Source organism: Apodemus sylvaticus, chromosome 22 (genome assembly GCF_947179515.1).
Source record: "Apodemus sylvaticus chromosome 22, mApoSyl1.1, whole genome shotgun sequence".
NCBI lineage: Eukaryota > Metazoa > Chordata > Mammalia > Rodentia > Muridae > Apodemus > Apodemus sylvaticus.
The window spans coordinates 2275307-2294895 of NC_067493.1; the positions used below are offsets into that span (position 1 = coordinate 2275307).

Genomic DNA, 19589 nt, shown 5'->3' on the forward strand with positions numbered 1-19589 from the left:
TTTTTTTTTTTTTTTTTTTTTTTTTTTTTTTTTGTGTGTGTGTGTGTATTTTAGTTTTGTTAATTTTTCCTGTAGTAGTTTTTTTTTTTTTTTTAGTTTTGTTAATTATTTCTGTAGTAGTTTTTTTTTTTTATTTATTTATTGCTTTACTTTAGTTTTTTAGTGTTTCAATTATTGTGCAGTAAAGGGACTTTTCCCCAATCTCTTTGGTATTTTGCATGCTTTTACATTAACTCTGGCTATATATTTATAATAACTCTGGCTATTCTTACACAGGCACATTCTTTAGTTTAGGAAATTTTCATTTAGGATTTTATTGGAAATGTTTTCTAGACATTTATGCTGATTGATATTTTTCACTCTCGCCCTCACCTTCTCCTTCTGAGGTGTTCCTTGTGGCTGTGCAGCTTGAATGCTTCTCTTTGTCCTGCTCTGAGCTCTGCTGTTGTGTGCTGTGAGGGGACCTCAGGGAAACACTGAAATCAAGACATGGTGAGTACACAATATCTGCCCACAATGGGGAGGAACATGGGGCTGAGCAGTGGGACGTGGGGTGTTGGGTCCTCTATGGGGTTGGATCAGAAGCATCAGCTAGATGTGACCTCCTGTGAGGTTTCTAGTGGTTCTTCTTACTTGCAATTTCAGGCCATGACCTCTGAATCACTTCAGTATCATGGCTGATTGTAATTCTGTCCAGAACATCTGGACCAGTTGCTTTCTAGTAGAAGCATGGTTTCTGTGGTTTCTGTGACTATGCAGCACCTGTGACAAAAACTTTTTGTATTTTATTATATACACTAAAAAGGCAGGAATAGGACTGGAGAGATGGCTTGGAGGTTAAGAGCTCTGGCTGTTCTTACACAGGCCATGAGTTCAATTCTTAGCAACCACATAGTGGCTCATAACTATTTGTAATGGGACCTGGTGCCCTCTTCTGGCCTGAAGTAATACATTCAGGGAGAACATTGTAGAAGTAAAGAATTAATTCCTTAAAAAATGAAGACGGATATGAATCTAATAGTTCTGATTTCATACATTACTAGTTTTTATTTTTGTTTAGTTTCTTACTTTTTTCTGCTGTAGTTTTTTTTTTTTTTTATTTTTATTTCTTTAACTTGTATGTTTAGTGTTTTGAGTGTTATGCGGCAAATGAAGGACCTCTTTCCCATTTTTTTTTTTCTATTTTTGATGCTTCCAATTCATTAACAGGCATCTTCTTTAGTTTAAGAGAGTTTTCATTCATGATTTCATTTGAAATATTAAATGTTTTCTAGACCTTTATGTTGATAGATTCTTCTTCTTCTTTTTCTTCTTCTTTTTCTTCTTCTTTTTCTTCTTCTTTTTCTTCTTCTTCTTTTTCTTCTTCTTCTTCTTCTTCTTCTTCTTCTTCTTCTTCTTCTTCTTCTTCTTCTTCTTCTTCTTCTTCTTCTTCTTCTTCTTCTTCTTCTTCTTTCTTGTTATTCACCTTCTCATTCTTCTTTTCATCTGCTCCTCCTCCTTCTCCTTTTCCTTCTCTGACATGTCCTGAGAAAATAAACGAAATAAAACATGGAAGAAATCTGCTGCAAAAGAGGATGTATGGGGCAAGGGAAGAAAGTGAGAACCTGAGGTTGGTGATTTATTTTCCTGGCCAGTATTAATTATTATCCTATGCTGGTGTTTGGGCAGCTGCATTCGTGCTGATTATGGCTCTAGGTACTGGTTTCTCAGGGTGTCTTTTTTGGGTGGGAGTTTACTCCTGGCTTATGGTTTGCTGTCAAGATTTTTAGAAAATGTTGGGTGACTGTTGCCCCTTTTTCTGACCTGTTTGGTTGTTATGTTGAAGAGGAAATGCTGACTAATGTTAAAAGCCTCGAGAGGAGGTGGGCAGTAAGAGATACTCTTAGCAATCAACAAGGACCCATAGTCAGGAGAGAGGTGAAGCTGCCATCTTCTACATTTAAGAGATACAGTCATCTGAAGGAGCCTCAGTTGTGGATGTGTCCTCATCAAAATGGCAGTTGCTATGTCTGTGAGTGATAGTGTTTATGATTATGAGTGTGACAATATTCATAAGCAAGTGGGCCTAGGATGGATGAGATGACTTCCTGAGCATGCCACATAGACCGATCTGAAGAGCAAGCCAAGAGATGATGTTTGTCCATGCTTTTGCCTACAGTTTGTAACTTCTGTTCTATTCTAAGCTCCCAAAGTGGTGAACTGATATCTGCCAGAACCATTAACAGCAATGATGTATTATGAGATTTATTAATTTTGTTTTTAGATGTTTTTTGCTTCAGGATTCTACCACAGCAATATAGTTGCAAGTTAGAACACCACCAACAACAACAACAACAAAATGGTATCAATAGATGATTTTGCTGCTGGACAGAGTCTAGGTTCTGTTTTGAGGGATATGGAAATTATTAGAAATTGAGATGGCAAGAGTCATAGAAAGCTGTTCATGGAGTTTAATCAGTTGTTCTTATAGGATTGTGAGTTTGGAGTGTTGACAATACGCAACCAGAGGAAATCGAGATCATAATATTTGAGTGGAAAATAGACTCTGAAATTTTTAGAGAGAGGTCATTCGTGTGATATTTTGGACAAGAATCTTTTCTCCTTGGCTTACACCCTGAAATATTGAGTGGGGTAAAATTTGAAATGAATGTGCTGGTTTCTATATTTTCATTCTAATGTGTGTGTTTGTTCATTTTCCCACTTATTTATTTATTATTTATTTATTTTATTTAAATTCAAACTGCTACCATGTCTTCACTCCTCTTTACACAGTCCTTCATTCCTAACTCCTTTTATCTCTCTAAGGAGCTCGGGGACCACAGGAGTATCTACCAACCTTGGCATTTCATATTTCTGGATGGTTAGGATTATCTCTCTTACTGAGGTTAGACAAGGGATCCAAGTTAGGTGACCAGTTTGGACAGACATTCAAGAGCATAAGGGACATCCCCTACACTTGATTTTAGTCAAAAGGCCGAGAAGCCATTAGGTATATCTCCTGTTCCATTTGTTGGTGGAAACACATGAAAACTGAGTAGCTCATGAACTACATATATTGTGGGGACCTTAGTCCATTCTGTGTATGTTTCTTGGTTGGTGGCTCAGTCTCTGAGTGCCTCCTAGTGTCTGGGTTAGTTGACATTGAGGTTCTTCCTATGGACTTCCTATGCCTTTGGAGACAATCAATCCTTTCCCCCAAAAGACCCCCTGGACTCTGTCAAATGTTAGGCTGTGGGTGTCTACATCTGATTCTGTCAGGTGCTGGATGGACACTCTCAGAGGACAAGTATGCTAAACTACTCTCTTTAAGTATAAGAAAGTATTTCCTCAGTAATGTCAGGGATTGTTGCTTAACCATGGGATGGGTCTCAATTTGGGCAGGTTATTGTTAGGACATTCCTTCATTCTGTGCTCCATCTTTTTGCTTGCATTTCTTGTAGACAGGACAAGTTTTGGGTGGAAAGGTTTTTGGTTTGGTTGGTATAATTAACTGCATTGGGGACACAGCCTGGCTGCAGAATCTGGCCCTCTTCAGTGTCCATAACACACTGCTATGCATCTCAGCTACAATCAACCCCATAGACTCCCTGTTGTCCTCCCTTTCGTGGTCTGTGGCACATTCTAAAGATGCCTAAACTCTTAGACCCCTAACAGCTGCAAACTTCAATTAATTTTCATCACCCTATGGCCCTTCCTTTCTTCTCACCACAACTTTTTGTTACCTCTCCTTCCCCTTTCTTAACTAAATGCCTTTCCATTTCTTTCTCTTTCATTTGTCTACTATGACTATTTTATTTCTACTTCTGAGTGAGATTCAACCATGCTTATTTTAGACTTCCTTCTCTTTAAAGATTTATTTATTATATATATGAACACTCTTAGCTGTCTTCAGACACACCAGAAGAGGGTGTCAGATCTCATTACTTGTGTTTGTTAGCCATCATGTGCTTGCTGGTATTTGACCTAAAGTCTTTCCAAAGAGCAGTCAGTGCTCTTAGCTGCTGAGTCATCTATCCAGCCCCTTAGCCTTCCTTCTTGTTTAGTTTCTTCAGGGCCAAGAAATGCAGCAGGGATATCCAGTACATTATGGCTATTATTCATTTGTATGTGAGTACATATATGCATTTCCTTGGGGGTCTGGGATACCTCACTTAGAATGATAGTATCTAGACATATCGATGTGCCTGCAAAATTCATGTTGTCATTTTTTTACAGGCTAAATATAATTCCATTTTGTAAGTGATCCATATATTCTGTATCGATATTTTGGTTGAGGTACATTTTAATTTTTTCTTAGTTTCAATCTGTTATAAATGAAACAGATATGAACTTAGTGGAGCACATACCCTTGTTGATAGATGGCTAAGAACATATCCTAAGTGTAACACTTCCTCCAGCTAAGTCTTAAATTCATAAAAGGAGTAGGCAATGTGTTTCCTAGTTGCAAGAAGGAACTTTTAATAAACCCTGCTGCAAATGTGGTTTAAGTGACGCAAAGTCCATCAACTTAGAAGTCAAACTTGAGAGGATTATTCATATGGTATGTCTTCTGAAAACTGATAGATAATAAATTTCAAGATTATGGATTATTCCTGTATGGTTTCAGTTTGGCACTATTACACCATTCTTTTGTACAGTCAGCACCCCAGGGAAGTTCATTGTAGTAAAATTATGAGGATGATGCTTGAGTTGCATTTTGCGACCATAACTTGTTGAGATAACTAAGGTATTGGTAAATCTGCCATAGAAAGATGTATACAGGGAAAGGAAGCTGCCAAAATGTTAAAAGATGTGACTTTCAAGATTTTACCTTGAGTGTCCAAGGAGACTTTAGATATTTGATCAGTGTAGGAGCTCCTGCAGACTGCTAGGATCACTGAAGAAAGACTGAATGAATTTATATCACATGATGAACATTTGCCTATAGTGATCAGGGTATGTAGTTGATTTAAACAAAAAGCTTCTAGATAGGATGATGTCTTTGGCTGCTTGTCTGACCTGTCTGGCTTTCTTTGTGAAGCTTGTGGAAGAACATCTGGTAGGAGACATTCCAGATACCTTCCAGGATAGTGTTTATACAATGAAAATTTTATTTTTTCTCCCTTTTTTGACTTTTCCAATAATTTATATATTCATTGTCACCCTTATCACTATCTGCATTATATGTCCCTTGCTATGGCAGAGTCCCTCCCCCGGTCTCCTCTGTTTTTCTTTGAGAGGATGTGGGGCCCCCAGGTAGCCCGAAAATTGGTGCATCAATTCTCTTGTGACTTAAGTACATCCTCTCTCACTGAGGCCAGACATGGCAACCCAGTTAAGGAAACAGATTCAAAAGATATCCCCCCCCCCCCAGCTATAGGGAAATCCACTGCTACAGTTGTTATTAGACGACCTTCTGAGACTCTGCGCTGCACATCTGCTATATATGTTCCAGGGGACTTATTCCGTCCTGTGTATGCTATTTGGTTGGTGGCTTAGTCTCTGAGTGTCCCCAGAGGTGCTTGTTACTTGACTCTCTTGGTCTTCCTGTGGAGTTCCTATCCTCCTCAGGGGTTTCAATCATTCCACAAACTCTTCCATAAGATTCCCCAAGGTCCATGCAAGGTTTGACTCTGGATCTTTGCAGCTTTTTCAGTCAGCTGGGGGGTGGGATCCACTCAGTGTACAATTACTCAAGGCTTTGGTGTGGGAGCAAAACAGAGTGTCATTAATAATGTCATGGATTGGCGCTTGCCCATAGGATGGTACTCTCAAGTGGGGCAAATTTTCTTTGGCCATGCCCTCAGTCTCTGCTCCAGATTTTACCCAGCATTCCTTGTAGAGGGGAAACATTGTGTCCTTGGTGTCTACTGTGTTGTGGTTGAAACTGGCCCTTCACCTTCCTTCTCATGCTCCCATACCTTCACTATAATCACTTTTGTTAAATTATATAAAATACAATAGATACACTTGCTATTCAATAATTATTTATTAGTCTGGTTGTTTTATATTTTTAAGTTTATTTTATTTTTTGCTTTTCTTTTCCAAAGCATATTTCTCTGTGAACCTTGTCTGTCCTTAATGTAGGAAGAGAAACCGCAAAAGACACATGTCTTGTGCTTGTAATATAAGCATATTTTTGTGCGTTTTTTTCCTCCACATCTTTAGTGTTGAAATTTGGCCAAATATATAGACTATATTCTATTTCTCAGAATGACATATATTCATGCCATCAATATTATCTGAGGATTCAGGTTCATTACGTTTTAGATGAATGATGTTCTTTCTCAGTCTTGTGTTTGTTCTCAAATGTTTGAATAAATGGAAATATTTTGCCTGTGTGCTTGAATATGAATACCATCTTTGTCTCATCTTTAGTGTTGTCAGAGGATAGCCTCAGAACTCCTGATCTTGAAGTAATGAGTAGCTGTTGGTCCCCCATGTGTTTACGAGGAATTTTCCACCATTATGTGGAAGACCAGCAGGTGCTTTCCAATGCTGAGCTCTCTCTCCTACCCTAAGTTGCTTATTTATGATCAACATTTATATTACTATTATTTTCATCTGTCCATTTGTAACAACTTAATCATGTATTCTCTTTTAGTAAAATTTTATTAATGTTATAGATTAAACTGTTACACTTCCTGTTTCTGCCAGATGAATTCAGATGTGCAGTGAATGTATAATTATTTGCAGGAACTTTAGTAAAGAACTGTGATTTCTATATCACTTATTTCCGTGGTTGATTTTTATATGGATTGAGGGTTTTCAAATATAACTTTTAGTCTCCTAGAACACATTACTAAGGCCATGCCAGTGTGAAGTTATTAGACATACACCTGCCTGTGCCTCTGTGATTAAAGACATGAGCAAATACACCCAGCTTGCCCATCATGTTTGTAGTTAGTAATTGTTCATACAATTTTTCAGATGTGTGCTCAGTATTGTGGATCTGTTTCCTCTGCATCTCCCTCTCAATTCGCATTTCTTTGGCAAGGCTGTATCCTATTCAAAGTGTTCAAAAGTGACAGAGGTGTATCTTATAATTAAAGCTCCTTCTAAAATGACACAGTGATTATAAATTCTGAGTCAGAAAATAAGCAGAGCAAGCACAAGAATTATGTGAATATATATTTGAGAAAGCATATATTTGTTTTCCAGTGATGTTAGTATCATGCTTTGTGTTGTACATTTGTATGGGATATTTAGGATGCTGTTACTTTTGATGATGTGCATGTGAAATTCACGGAGGAAGAGTGGAATTTGCTGGATCCTTCCCAGAAGAGTCTCTACAAAAATGTGATGTTTGAAACCTACCTGAACCTCAAAGCTGTAGGTGAGAATGTTATATTTTTTTTCAGAAGAAAAAAATGTTTCTTGGTTATTGATGATCTTCTATTATTTTAACTGTATGAAAATTGAGCTGAATAATTCAGTTTTACTGAATTTTCACTGTAACTTTCACAGTACAGTTAAAATTCACAGTATCTTTAATTTTGCCTATTTTCCAATAGTATATCATTCATTTCCTTGTACTGTGTTTTAGGCTATAATTGGGAAGATCATCATCTTGAAGAACATTGTCAAAGTAGTAGAAAACATGAAAGGTAATTTTCATGTGCAAGCTTATACAAAATTGTCTCTGAGGAAATTTTAATATCTTATGGAATCTCCAGTTAAAAGCAAAATAACAGTACTTTAAGTGTAGCTATGATTATAATATTCTTACAAAACCATGTACCTCAAGATCCAATATCTGGTTTGTGTATCCATTTGATAAATAGCTCCATTAGACCTGTGCTGTTTACCTGCCATTTTGTATAGCCTCAAAGTATTTAGAAATTGCATAATGAATAATGATAAATCTATATCCAAAACATTCTAATAAGCAGTTAGTCCATAGAAAGTTTGGTGATACTCATATTCTTGTAGTAATATGTTTAAGTTTGGTGAGAGAGCATTTTATGAGTATCAAGAATGTTGTTGTGGAGAAACATTAGACCATATTGCACATGGTATGAGAAACAAAAATTCAAACTGTGAATGCAATGTGTAAAACTTTCATTTATTATTCTTTTTTATTAGGTATGTTGTGTGTCACAATGGATAAAAATGATGTGGGCATAGGAATATTGAAAGAGGAAACATAATTTTTTTTGTTCTAAAACAAGAAGGTACATAGTATTCTGACTTTGATAGAAATTAGGAATGTGAAAGATATTTGCAATTAGTTGGTTTTCTAGTTTTACAGGGAAACTCCCAAAACTCACAGTATAGAAAATCTTTATGGGTATTAAGAATTTGAAAATTCTTCTGTGTGTCCTTGTTAACAGTCAAAAGTGTTGTAATTCATACGAGAGGAGAAAATATGAATACAATCAGTGTTATAAAGACCAGAGTTGTTCTTTCTTCAGATAGCTAAAATACATCATATAAAAAGAGGGTGTTATAAATATGAGCCTTGTAATAACCATAACAGGGGTCTTGAACTACTCATGATGAGGGAGAACACCATGAACATATAAATTACTAAAACCTTAAGATCTGCTGCTTCTTTACCTTTAGAGAAATTGTAAACTTAATTAATATTGATTATATGATTGATCAGAGTTATGAATGTCGTAAAGATTTCACATGTGCTAATTATCATTGCAGGCATGTAAGAAGATATACTGGAGTGAAAGTCTATGAGTGTAATATATGTGGTAAAGCCTTTACAAGATCAAGTCATCTCCAATATCATAAAATAGCACATACTGGAGAAAAACATTTTGAATGTAATCAATGTGGTAAAGCTTTTACAAGATGCAGTAATCTCCAATATCATAAAAGAACACATACTGGAGAGAAACCTGATGAATGTAATCAATGTGGTAAAGGCTTTGCAAGATCCAGTCATCTCCAATATCATAAAACAACACATACTGGAGAAAAACCTTATGAGTGCAATCAATGTGGTAAAGCCTTTGCATGGCACAGTTATCTCCAAATTCATAAAAGAACACATACTGGAGAGAAACCTTATGAATGTAATCAATGTGATAAAGCCTTTGCACAGCACAGTCATCTCCAATATCATAAAAGAACACATACTGGAGAGAAACCTTATGAATGTAATCAATGTGGTAAAGCCTTTGGACAGCACAGTGCTCTCCAAATACATAAAAGAACACATACTGGAGAGAAACCTTACGAATGTAATCAATGTGGTAAAGCCTTTGTATGTCACGGTGATCTCCAAAGACATAAAAGAACACATACTGGAGAAAAACCTCATGAATGTAATCAATGTGGTAAAGCCTTTGCAGATCACAGTGATCTCCAAAATCATAAAAGAACACATACTGGAGAGAAACCTTATGAATGTAATCAGTGTTTTAAAGCCTTTTCACATCACAGTAATCTCAAAAGACATAAACTGACACATACTGGAGAGAAACCTTATGAATGTAACCAATGTGGTAAAGCCTTTTCACGTAACAGTAATCTCCAAAGACATAAGAAAACACATACTCGAGAGAAACCTTACAAATATAATCAATGTGGTAAAACCATTGCAACACCCATTCATCTCCACTATGATCAAAGAACACATACCAGACAGAGACCTTATTAATGTAATCAATATGGTAAAGTATATTCAGAAGGGAGATATCTGCAAATTTTCTGTTCTGGAAGGAAACCTACTGAATATAATAATGATTTAAGTGGGAGTTAGGGGGCTGTCATATTGGAATGTGATAGATATTTGTGCTTGGGATTATTTCCACTCTGGAGAAGGTTCTTTTGATGCCTTGGCAAAGAAGATTGGTGAACTTTACCCTTGTCTAAAGAGTTTCCTTGAGGTTATGTGAAAGAGATTGCTTTGACAAAATCAGTCATGAAAATCACCACATAGAATTTGGCCTTACAGTTTTTAACAAGTATAGAAAACTAAGAAATGAAAAATACAAAATGTAAGTTTCAAAATGAAAGACAACATCAGGACATTGAAGGAAGCTAAATCCTGTGATCAGGATATTCAATGGTGTTAAAGGAATGGCTACATTAGGGCAAGATTCCATCCAGCATTACCTGGTTATTGTTTTCATGTGTAGATATGACAATACAAGTATGTGTCAAACTGAAGAGGGAACTTGATTGCTATTCTGGGCTTTCATTTTAATATCTGAAAGGAAAAGCTTAGGTCCAGGCATGGTGTTACATGACTTTTATCCAAGAGTTCACAAGTCAGAGCCCTGGAGATCTCTGAGTTCAAGGTTATTCTACTAAGCAAGTTCCAAGACTGCCAATCTTAGGCAGTGAAGTTTTTGAAAAATAGAATGTGGGTGATAATGTAATGGAAGGACCATGTTTCAGCCACATCAAGTGACAGAACTCAGCAGCTTAGTCTATGCAGATCTGGATTCAGAGGCAGGAATAGAAGGGACTAATTAGACAATTAATGCTGGATAGCTGTAGTTCAAGAATTAGAGGTGATGGAGAAGAAATCAGCATGACTGGGGTAAAATCTTCTGGGTAGAGTTTTCTGAGTGAAAAAGAGGGTGTGTTCCAGAGATAATCAAGGTTGGACCTAGTGCTGCAGCTGGACTTGTTAATGTATAAGAATCACCCAAGAGGTACTGGTTTTGAATGCATCAAGTTGTCATGCAGAGCAGCTGAGGCTTGGCATCATTGAGCAATCATAGGGAGGCTATGGGTTAAGCATTTTTTTGCAGGAGGAGAACACAGCATCCTGAAGATGCAAGTACCATGGGATGAGCATCAAGAACAGCAGGAGCAGGAGAGTGGAGTCAACCAGACCTTAGAGTGATAGAGAGGGCAGAGCTGGAAAAGTGACCCAGTCTCTTTAGAGGACCATAGATGATCATGTGTAGATCCCAGAGATTTAAACAAGAAACTTGATATTGAAATAACCATGGAGACAGAGACCAGATTTTGAGATGTTAGAACTGTGTGTTACCTGCTCAGGAAAACTGCTTTAAGGGAATAAAACCACTCAAAGTGAAACACTTGTGTTTCAGTAAACAATGCACAAAGGAGTTATAGATCAGAAGAATGCTTTGACCTCATATCTGGACTTGCACAGTTTAGAGATTGCTCAGCTGGCTTTTGGTCTTTTTTAGGTACAGGATTTCCACAGAATGACCATTAGGAATGGTGAACAGTATCCTGTTCATATGAATACATATGATGTGGTTTCTGTTTTTGAAAATATATGTGATTACTATTATATGAATGAATTAATCTCAGAAGATTCTTTGAACTTAGGACTCTTAACATTTTTTGAGACTGTTCTAGAGGATGGAGACATTTGAAGCAAGAGCTCATGTATTCTTCATGTTTAATTGTGATCCCTATACACTCATGTGTTTGTACAATCATATGGGGGGCAGGCAGTGGAATATAGTAATTTAAATATGCTAAGCTAAGTGAAGGTCATTATGAGATGGTGTGGCCTTGTTGGGGAAGGGCATCATTGTGGGGTGGGCTTTGGAATGCCTACCAGTGCTGCAGAGACCCCCCCATATTCGGTCCCTGGAAGACAGTCTCTTCCTAGCTGTCACTGGATAAAGATGGAGAACTCTCAGCTTCTTCTCCAGCATCATGACTCTCTGCATTCCTAATATGATGAAAATGGAATAAACCTCTCAAACTATAAGCCAGCCTCAATTAAATGGTTGCTTTTATAGGAGTTGCCTTGTTCATTATGACTTCTCATAGCAATGGACATGACAGGACAGAAACACCATGAGTTCTTTTAATGTGGTCAAGACTTTGCACAATTCTGTAGTCTTCATTTTCATGAAAGAATGTGTGTTAGAGAGAAACTTTATGAATGTGTTTAGTATAATGAAACCTTTGCACACCTCTATAGTCTTCGTCATTATGAAACTATTTATAGTGGAGAAAAATTCTATGAATGTCAGCAATGTGGTAAAGCCTCTATGTTATGAGATTCACTGAGTTCCAACACAATTCAAACCCCAGGAAAATGGAAATGATAAGAAGCTTTGGTATTCAAATCATTACTGATTAATGCATCCTTGAAGAATATATTAAGAAGCTTATCTGAATCACCCCATCCCATCCCCACCCTGAGCCAGAACCTGAAACCAAAAACATCCATGCTAAGTTACAGCTGCATTTCCCACCAATGAGGATTTTCTTCTGTTGTTACTCTATGTGAAACGATACAGAATGTAGGTTTTATGGTTTACCCTATCACACCCACTGGTTCTTTTGTAGTTAGAAACACGTATTTTACTTTGAGGAATAAAACACGGATAACAGAAATTATTGCTAAGAACAGTCATTATGTTTCGGGGAATAAAACAAGTGATGAAAACTTGCCAAGTATTTTTAAGTATGCAGGTCCCTTATGACCTGGGACTTGAACTTAGTTACAACTCATGGTTATATAGAGGTTGGTAACCAAAAGGCAGTCCTTAGAACAAGTTTGTTTTGCTTGTTCCCAACATTTGTATATCATAGTCACCATTGAATATATAACAGAACATATATTGAAGAGAAATCTTATAAATACAATCAACGTGATAAAATATTTCACAATAGTTATCTATAAATGCATAAAAATACATCCTGGAATAAATGCTATGAATATGCCATTTGGTAAAGAAAGCCTTTCCATGTAGCAGTTCTCTTAGAAACCATAAGAAAAAGTTAGAATGCAGAGAAACCTCATAAACACAGTCAAGTATCAAAATTTTGTACTTTCTAGTTTATTTATACAATAGTAAACCCTTTAATATGTAATTAATCTATTAAAGAATTTGCATATCACTGTAGTCTTTGAGAACCTTCAAGAACATCAAAGGTAATCTGTGACTAAAAAGATTTTGGTACGTTATTAGCCAACATATGTTTATTGAGTTCCTCAATGTTATTTATTATGGGGCAAAAAATATAACAAGTGTCAAAATTCAATTCATAGTTTATGATATATCTACATTTTATTTGCACTTGCAAACCCATCTTTACCTACAAAGGCCACTTATTTTTTTTCTAGTTAATTATGTATTCAACAACTTTGCTGACAGTGTTCATCATCTCTAGGAATTGCCATTGTGAAATTTTGTTTCATTTATGCAAACTATCAAATCATTTTCAAAGAAAGATTATTTTCTCATTTCTAATTTATATTACCTTCCTCCGCTTCAGTTTTATTGATCTAGCTAAACTTTTACATAATATATTGAATAGATAGTAATAGAGAAAAAGGAACACCTTGTCTATTTTGGGAATTAGGGGAATTAATTTTAATTTCTCTACAGTTAATTTAAGGTTGCTCTAGACTTGCTGTAAAGTGACATTTTTATGTTCAGGCATGTCCCTTGTATCCTTAATCTCTGCATGAATTTTATCATAAAGTGGTGTTGAATATTGTCAGAGAATTTTACATCATGTCATGAGATGATCAGTTCTTGTTTTTTCTTACACTTTAATCCCATTATGGTGAACCATTACTGTGTTTCTCGAATGAAGCATTCCTCATTGATCATGGAAGATGATCTTTTGATGTGCTTTATATTTTATTTTATTTATTTTGTTTTTTAAGTATTTTTACATCTGTGGTTTTAAGTATAGTTGTTCTTTAATTCTCTTTTATCACTCAGTGTTTTCTGACTGGATATATGTGTAATCAGGGGTTCTAAAAATAAATTGGCTATGATTTCTTTTGTTTCTATATTGTTGAATACACTGAATTCTTGTTAAATCATCTTTGAAAGTCCGGTAGGATTCAAAGGACGTGGGCTCATATTGTTATATTTTTAATGAATTCTGTTTTCCTTAGTGTTTAAGTATGTTTAAGTTTGTTTTCTCTAGCTTAATTTTGGTATGTGGAATTTTTGAGGAACTTATCCATTTCTTTTAGAAATTCCAAGTTGGTTGAGTGCAATCTTTTTAAAACTGTCTTTACCACTCTCTGTATTTCTTCGTTGCCTGTTATTTAATCCCCCATTTCATTTTAGATTTCATTAATTTGTATATTCTTCATCTTTTAATAAGGGTTTGTTTATCTTGTCTAATAAAAGGCTCAAAAGAACAACTCCATGTTTCATCAATTCTTTTTATTGTTCTCTTTCTATTTTTTTGATTTCAGCCCCCAACTTTAAAATTGCTTGATGTCTCTTCCTTGTTTTCTTTGCCCCCTCACTTCTTTTTGTTGTAGCCTTTAAAACATGCTGTTAAATTGCCAGCATGGGAGTTCTCCATTTTTTTCATGTAGGCATTTTGTGCTGTGAACTTTCTTTTTAGCTCCACTTTCATTTTCTTTGTGTTCCATGAGATTGGGCATGTTACATATTCATTTCCCATGAACTCTAGAAAGTCTCTAACTTCTTTTATTTCTGTGTAGACCCATTTTCTCTTACACAATTAGTTAGTCGTCAATTATGTGTCCCCTCTCATCTCTTACAACACAGAGACTGAGAGACCCCAACTCAATGTTTTTAGACCCTTAAACAACTAGCCCAGAACAAAGTAACTTGTTTTTCTGCTTTCAGCGTGAGAAAGATAGCCCACCCTGTTCTAGTTCCAATGTTTGACTATACAATGCCCCAAAGATGTTTTCTCCAGATAATCTCTAACCTTCCTTAAGGCATAAACTATTGCTTGACTTCCTCATTCTGGACTTCCCCCATTCCATGCGTAATTGGTCCTCCATCCCTTGCGTTGTTTGTGATTTTTGTCCTCCACTTTGTACTCCACCCCTTTGCCTTGTGATTTTTCCCCTTTAAATACCCCAGACTTCAGTTGCACTATGTTTTTGTCTTTTCCCTCTTAGGGCTTTCAGTTTACTGATTGAGTTTTGTCCTTGATAACATATTTTCTTTTCTTTCTTTTTTTCTTTTTTTTCTTTTCCTTTTATTATTATTATTATTATTATTATTTTGCTCTTTTACTTAAATTTTGCCTGATATTAGCACCATTATTTTTGTCTGAGTGGCATTTAAAAATGAAGACATTGAGCAAGAAAATGGAAAATGTAAGAAGAGCACAAGCAAGACTCCTGATACCTCCAAAGATGTTGAGTATGTTGAGGGCTTCAGCAACTTCTGCTCATTGCCATGGGCAGCGGAGTCGTGCAGCTAAGATGGCTTCTCAGAGAGCCCTCAGGCTGTTCTGTGTCACGGTCCATCCCTCCACGAATATCTTACATACGGATATGCTTACAGAGAAATATTAGACGACATTGCAGATTGAATTTCAGAATCTGTTACAAATCCGTTCACTATCTATGCCAGCACTGCATCTCTCTGAAGACTTGATGAACGGTGCTGTGTCAGGATCCTTTGATCCTGTGTGTATGTTGGATGCCTACGAGAATACCAATCTTGTGTTAATAATGTGTGTTGGCGACGGGCGGTGGTGGCGCACGCCTGTAATCCCAGCACTCTGGGAGGCAGAGGCAGGCAGATTTCTGAGTTCGAGGCCAGCCTGGTCTACAGAGTGAGTTCCAGGACAGCCAGGGGTACACAGAGAAACCCTGTCTCAGAAAAAACCAAATCCAAAAATCCAAAATAATAATAATAATAATAATAATAATAATAATTTGTGTTGGCCCAGTGTGGTTTTCCATATTGGGACGCCAAATGGCAACCCTTGCTGTGAATCCCTACTGCTCAGGTGTAGGCGGCCTCTGTGGTCTTTATGAAATTGTCTTTATGAACTGACCCAGGCGCAGAAAGTCCCGTCTACAGACACACTGGAATCTAGGTGAGACTAGCACTGGGACCCACAACTAAGTGACTCTTTTGATGTTGTTGTTGTTGTTGTTGTTGTTGTTGTTGTTTGTTTTTGTTTTTGTTTTGTTTTTGGTTTTGGTTTTGGTTTTGGTTTTGGTTTTGGTTTTTTCGAGACAGGGTTTCTCTGTGTAGCCCTGGATGTCCTGGAACTCACTCTGTAGACCAGGCTGGCCTTGAACTCAGAAATCCGCCTGCCTCTGCCTCCCAGAGTGCCTGGATTACAGACCTGCGCCACCACCGCCCGGCTTAAGTGATTCTTATACAGAGTGGGTGTCATTGTCTATCCTAGAACCTGTAAATATCCTGAGCCTCACTGGGCCTTACTCACCCGGGGTCCTCTATATCGTGTTTAGTGTCTTTGGTAAATAATACCAGGTGGATTCAATGACCTCGCGACCTCTACGAGTGCCATGTTCTGTTAGACGGTTGTTTGATATCAGTATTTCCCAGACGAAACCCTCCTTAGTAAACAGTGTGGCCTGAGGGACATCTATTCTCTCCAGGAGGCAAACCATTCCCTGTCTCCATGATATCCTGTCAGCCATTCCCACGGACCAGATATGGGACGGCCAAAACAGAAACCGAGTGTCTTCATCCAGTCCACCCTGTAACTGTCAAAGCATGGGGTTAGAGTCATGAAGTCTACCTCAGTGGTAGAGTATTTCTCTAACAATAACGATGTCCTAGAAACAATCTGAGCCATATTTTTTAGTAATTTAACCATTTGTTTTCCTACTATCAGACATCTCTTCATTAGAATCTCTCTCCAAGCTAAGTCTGTTCCTTGACAAATGATTTATGACTCATGAAGTGTCGCTGACTTTCTGAGACTGAATGTAAGGCAGAGAGTAAATCGTGGAAGAAATGATATAATGGACAGCCAGAGAGTTCCTGGCACACAGGGACTTTTCAAAATCAGCATCCATTGTAACTCTCTGCCTTAAGAGAGTCATCTTGTCTTTCTAAGCTGACTCTGACAGAGAAAGTAAACACTAGAAACTTTATGAGACTAGGTTTTTTTTAAATATTTTTAATTTTTAATTTTATTATTATTATTTTTTTTTTTTTTTGGTTTTTTGAGACATGGTTTCTCTGTGTAGTCCTGGCTGTCCTGGAACTCACTCTGTATACCAGGCTGGCCTCGAACTCAGAAATCCACCTACCTCTGCCTCCCAAGTGCTGGGATTACAGGCGTGCACCACCACGCCCGGCAGAGACTAGGTTTAAGACACACTACCAAGGAACTAGTATACTAAGTAGGTCTTCATGTCAATACTAGTACCTGGAAGTAGCTTGGACCTGGCTATGACATATTCTCCTGTGGGTCCTCAGCGTAATGTGTGTTTGCTTTGGATAATGGTAATAGATGAATAGATTAACCTGGCATCTTCTACTGGCACATGTGCAGGAATAGAACAGATTCATACCAGACTTCCCCAGACTGAAATCTCCTTATTACACACCGTGGAGTCGAGTTTCTCTATCAGGCAGCTAAACACTGCCAATCTTGAGGGCATCCTTTCAGTCGTTCTCTACGATGTCCAATCTATGCATTGACAGATTCCAAGCTAAATGCCTTCACTCAATCTACCCTGCGATTTTGTAGAAGATAAATGGGATTTTGTACTACAACTCATTGTTAGAGTATTTATATAGAATGTACAGTGCCCTATGATCAATCAATCCTATCCCAAGAGAATCCAGGCAAAGGATAATGAAGAGACCAATTTACAGCTAAGGTGTAGGCTTCAAGAAAAGATGTGTCTCTATAGAGACTATAGTTCACTCTAACCTCAATCCTCCACTGGTCCTACCAGGATATATATATATATATATATATATATATATATATATATATATATATATATATACACACACACACACACACACAAAAAAAAAAAAAAGAACATAAAAATAGATGAAGAGCTTGTAAAATTCCTTGCATGAAATGATCAGATAGCCGGGCGGTGGCACACTCCTTTAATCCCAGCACTTGGGAGGCAGAAGCAGGCAGATTTCTGAGTTTGAAGCCAGCCTGGACTACAGAGTGAATTCAAGGACAGCCAGGGCTACACAGAGAAACCCTGTCTAGGAAAAAAAAAAACACAAAAAGAAAGAAAAAGGAAAAGATATGATCTGATAAAGGGACAGTTTTGTTGCAAGAACACATCCGGGCCACAGGAACCTATGAAGACTAGAAAGGGCAGAAAAATCCCTGAGAGCTCTTATGCCAAGACCATAAACATTAGGTATAGATGTCCCTCCAAAGCAAGCTGGGATCTCCAGCTTTCCCTGACTGATAAAGGTAATGGTAAAACTACAAAATCATGTATGATGTAATAGTACAGGGGTCCCAAGCAGAGGATATTCTATGCACATATTCAATAACAATCCACTCTGTAAACTCTGCCTAATCCAAGAGCTGCCATACACTTTATTTTAATTGTGAGTCCCATTAGGCTGACAAGACAATTCTGGGAGGGACAACAGTCTCATTCACATTTAGCAAAACTTAGGCCAAATCCCACAAAGTTATCTGATGGATGAGAGGCAGAAGGGATAAAACAAGGCCTACATATTATGCAGTCCAAAAAAAAATATGTAGAAACATCCATTCCACAACTGGGGGCTCCCTGAGAGGCCCTTAGCAGTAGAAGCATTTCTTCTTCTTGAGCTTCATGTAGTTCTCTGAGGCTCCATTGTTCTCATTCTCTAATCTCTGCAGGTGTGATATTACCTGCTCATGACCTAATTTCAGAATCTTCTTGAAAGAATACACCCTGTGGTAGGACATTTCCCTAGGAGTGTAGACTCACATGAACACTGGCCCTACAACATCACATCAGCACAGGGTGGTTCTCAAAGAACACATACCATGGGGTGAAATATCCTGGATCCTGTGTACTGCCAAATTATGGCAATTATAAAACATGTTATAGTGACACTAGGTGAACAACTGGGGGATGGCGGGGTTGCATGTGGTCACTCAGTAGGACTGGAAATGCAGTCTATCCCATTAGGTCCTCAGGAGCAAAGTCAGTCAGAAATTGCAAGATATAGTGGGGATGAGAACCAAGAACAGAACAACTTTATAAACTGCCAAGGGTCTCAAAAGTGTACCAAGGTGAACTCTTCCTTCGAGAAGCATTTATGGATATGAGATGGGGCATAGTGACATCCTGGGGGTGCAGCCACTTAGAACAAAAGAAGTGAACAATATGAGTGGGGCATTGCATACCCAAGGATGACACTATGGGATTTGAACTAATGAATTGCTGTAGTCCAGGGATCCATCAGTGATGACTGTCAAGTGATCTTGCAGCTCATTTCTCTCACTGGGCATCAGGTAAGTGGTCAGACTCTCTATTTTCTTTTCCTGCTTCTTGATGACAATTGTTGGTAGGAGGTGGTTGTGGCGTATGCCAGCCTCTGTAGCTAGAGGAACACAATTGACCTTGCTTAATGAGAAGGAGTAGAGGGTGGACACACCAGACTGAGGCCGAAACAGAAAGAGAGAATGCCTCTATTTACTTTTCCTGCTTCTTTTTTTTTTTTTGGATTTGTTTTTTTCAAGACAGGGCTTCTTTGTGTAGCCTTGGATGTCCTGGAACTCACTCTGTAGACCAGGCCTTGAACTCAGAAATCTGACTGCCTCTTCCTCTCAGAGTGCTGGGTTTACAGGTGTGTGTCACACCCCACTCCCCCAGCTTACTTTTCCTGCTTCTTGGTGACAATTGTTGGTAGGAGGTGGTTGTGGCGTATGCCAGCCTCTATAGCTAGAGGAACACAATTGACCTTGCTTAATGAGAAGGAGTAGAGTGTGGACACACAAGGCTGAGG

The 19589-nt window shown here is 37.7% G+C and overlaps 2 protein-coding genes across 2 annotated transcripts in view; both read left to right on the forward strand.

Moving 5' to 3' along the window:
* The first annotated feature begins 407 nt into the window (after positions 1–407).
* The window catches only part of LOC127672654 (zinc finger protein 431-like), a 263925-nt gene continuing 244743 nt past the window's right edge, over positions 408–19589 (forward strand). The window contains exon 1 of the mRNA XM_052167958.1: positions 408–492. Within this exon, the coding sequence (XP_052023918.1) occupies positions 490–492 (3 nt within the window). The 5' untranslated portion in view covers positions 408–489. The remainder of the gene's footprint in view (positions 493–19589) is intronic.
* On the forward strand, positions 8738–9499 carry LOC127672669 (zinc finger protein 431-like; the record flags this gene model as incomplete). The annotated part of the gene is made up of 1 exon (XM_052167969.1): positions 8738–9499. A coding segment is annotated over one exon (762 nt), but the record flags the coding sequence as incomplete, so codon positions are not given.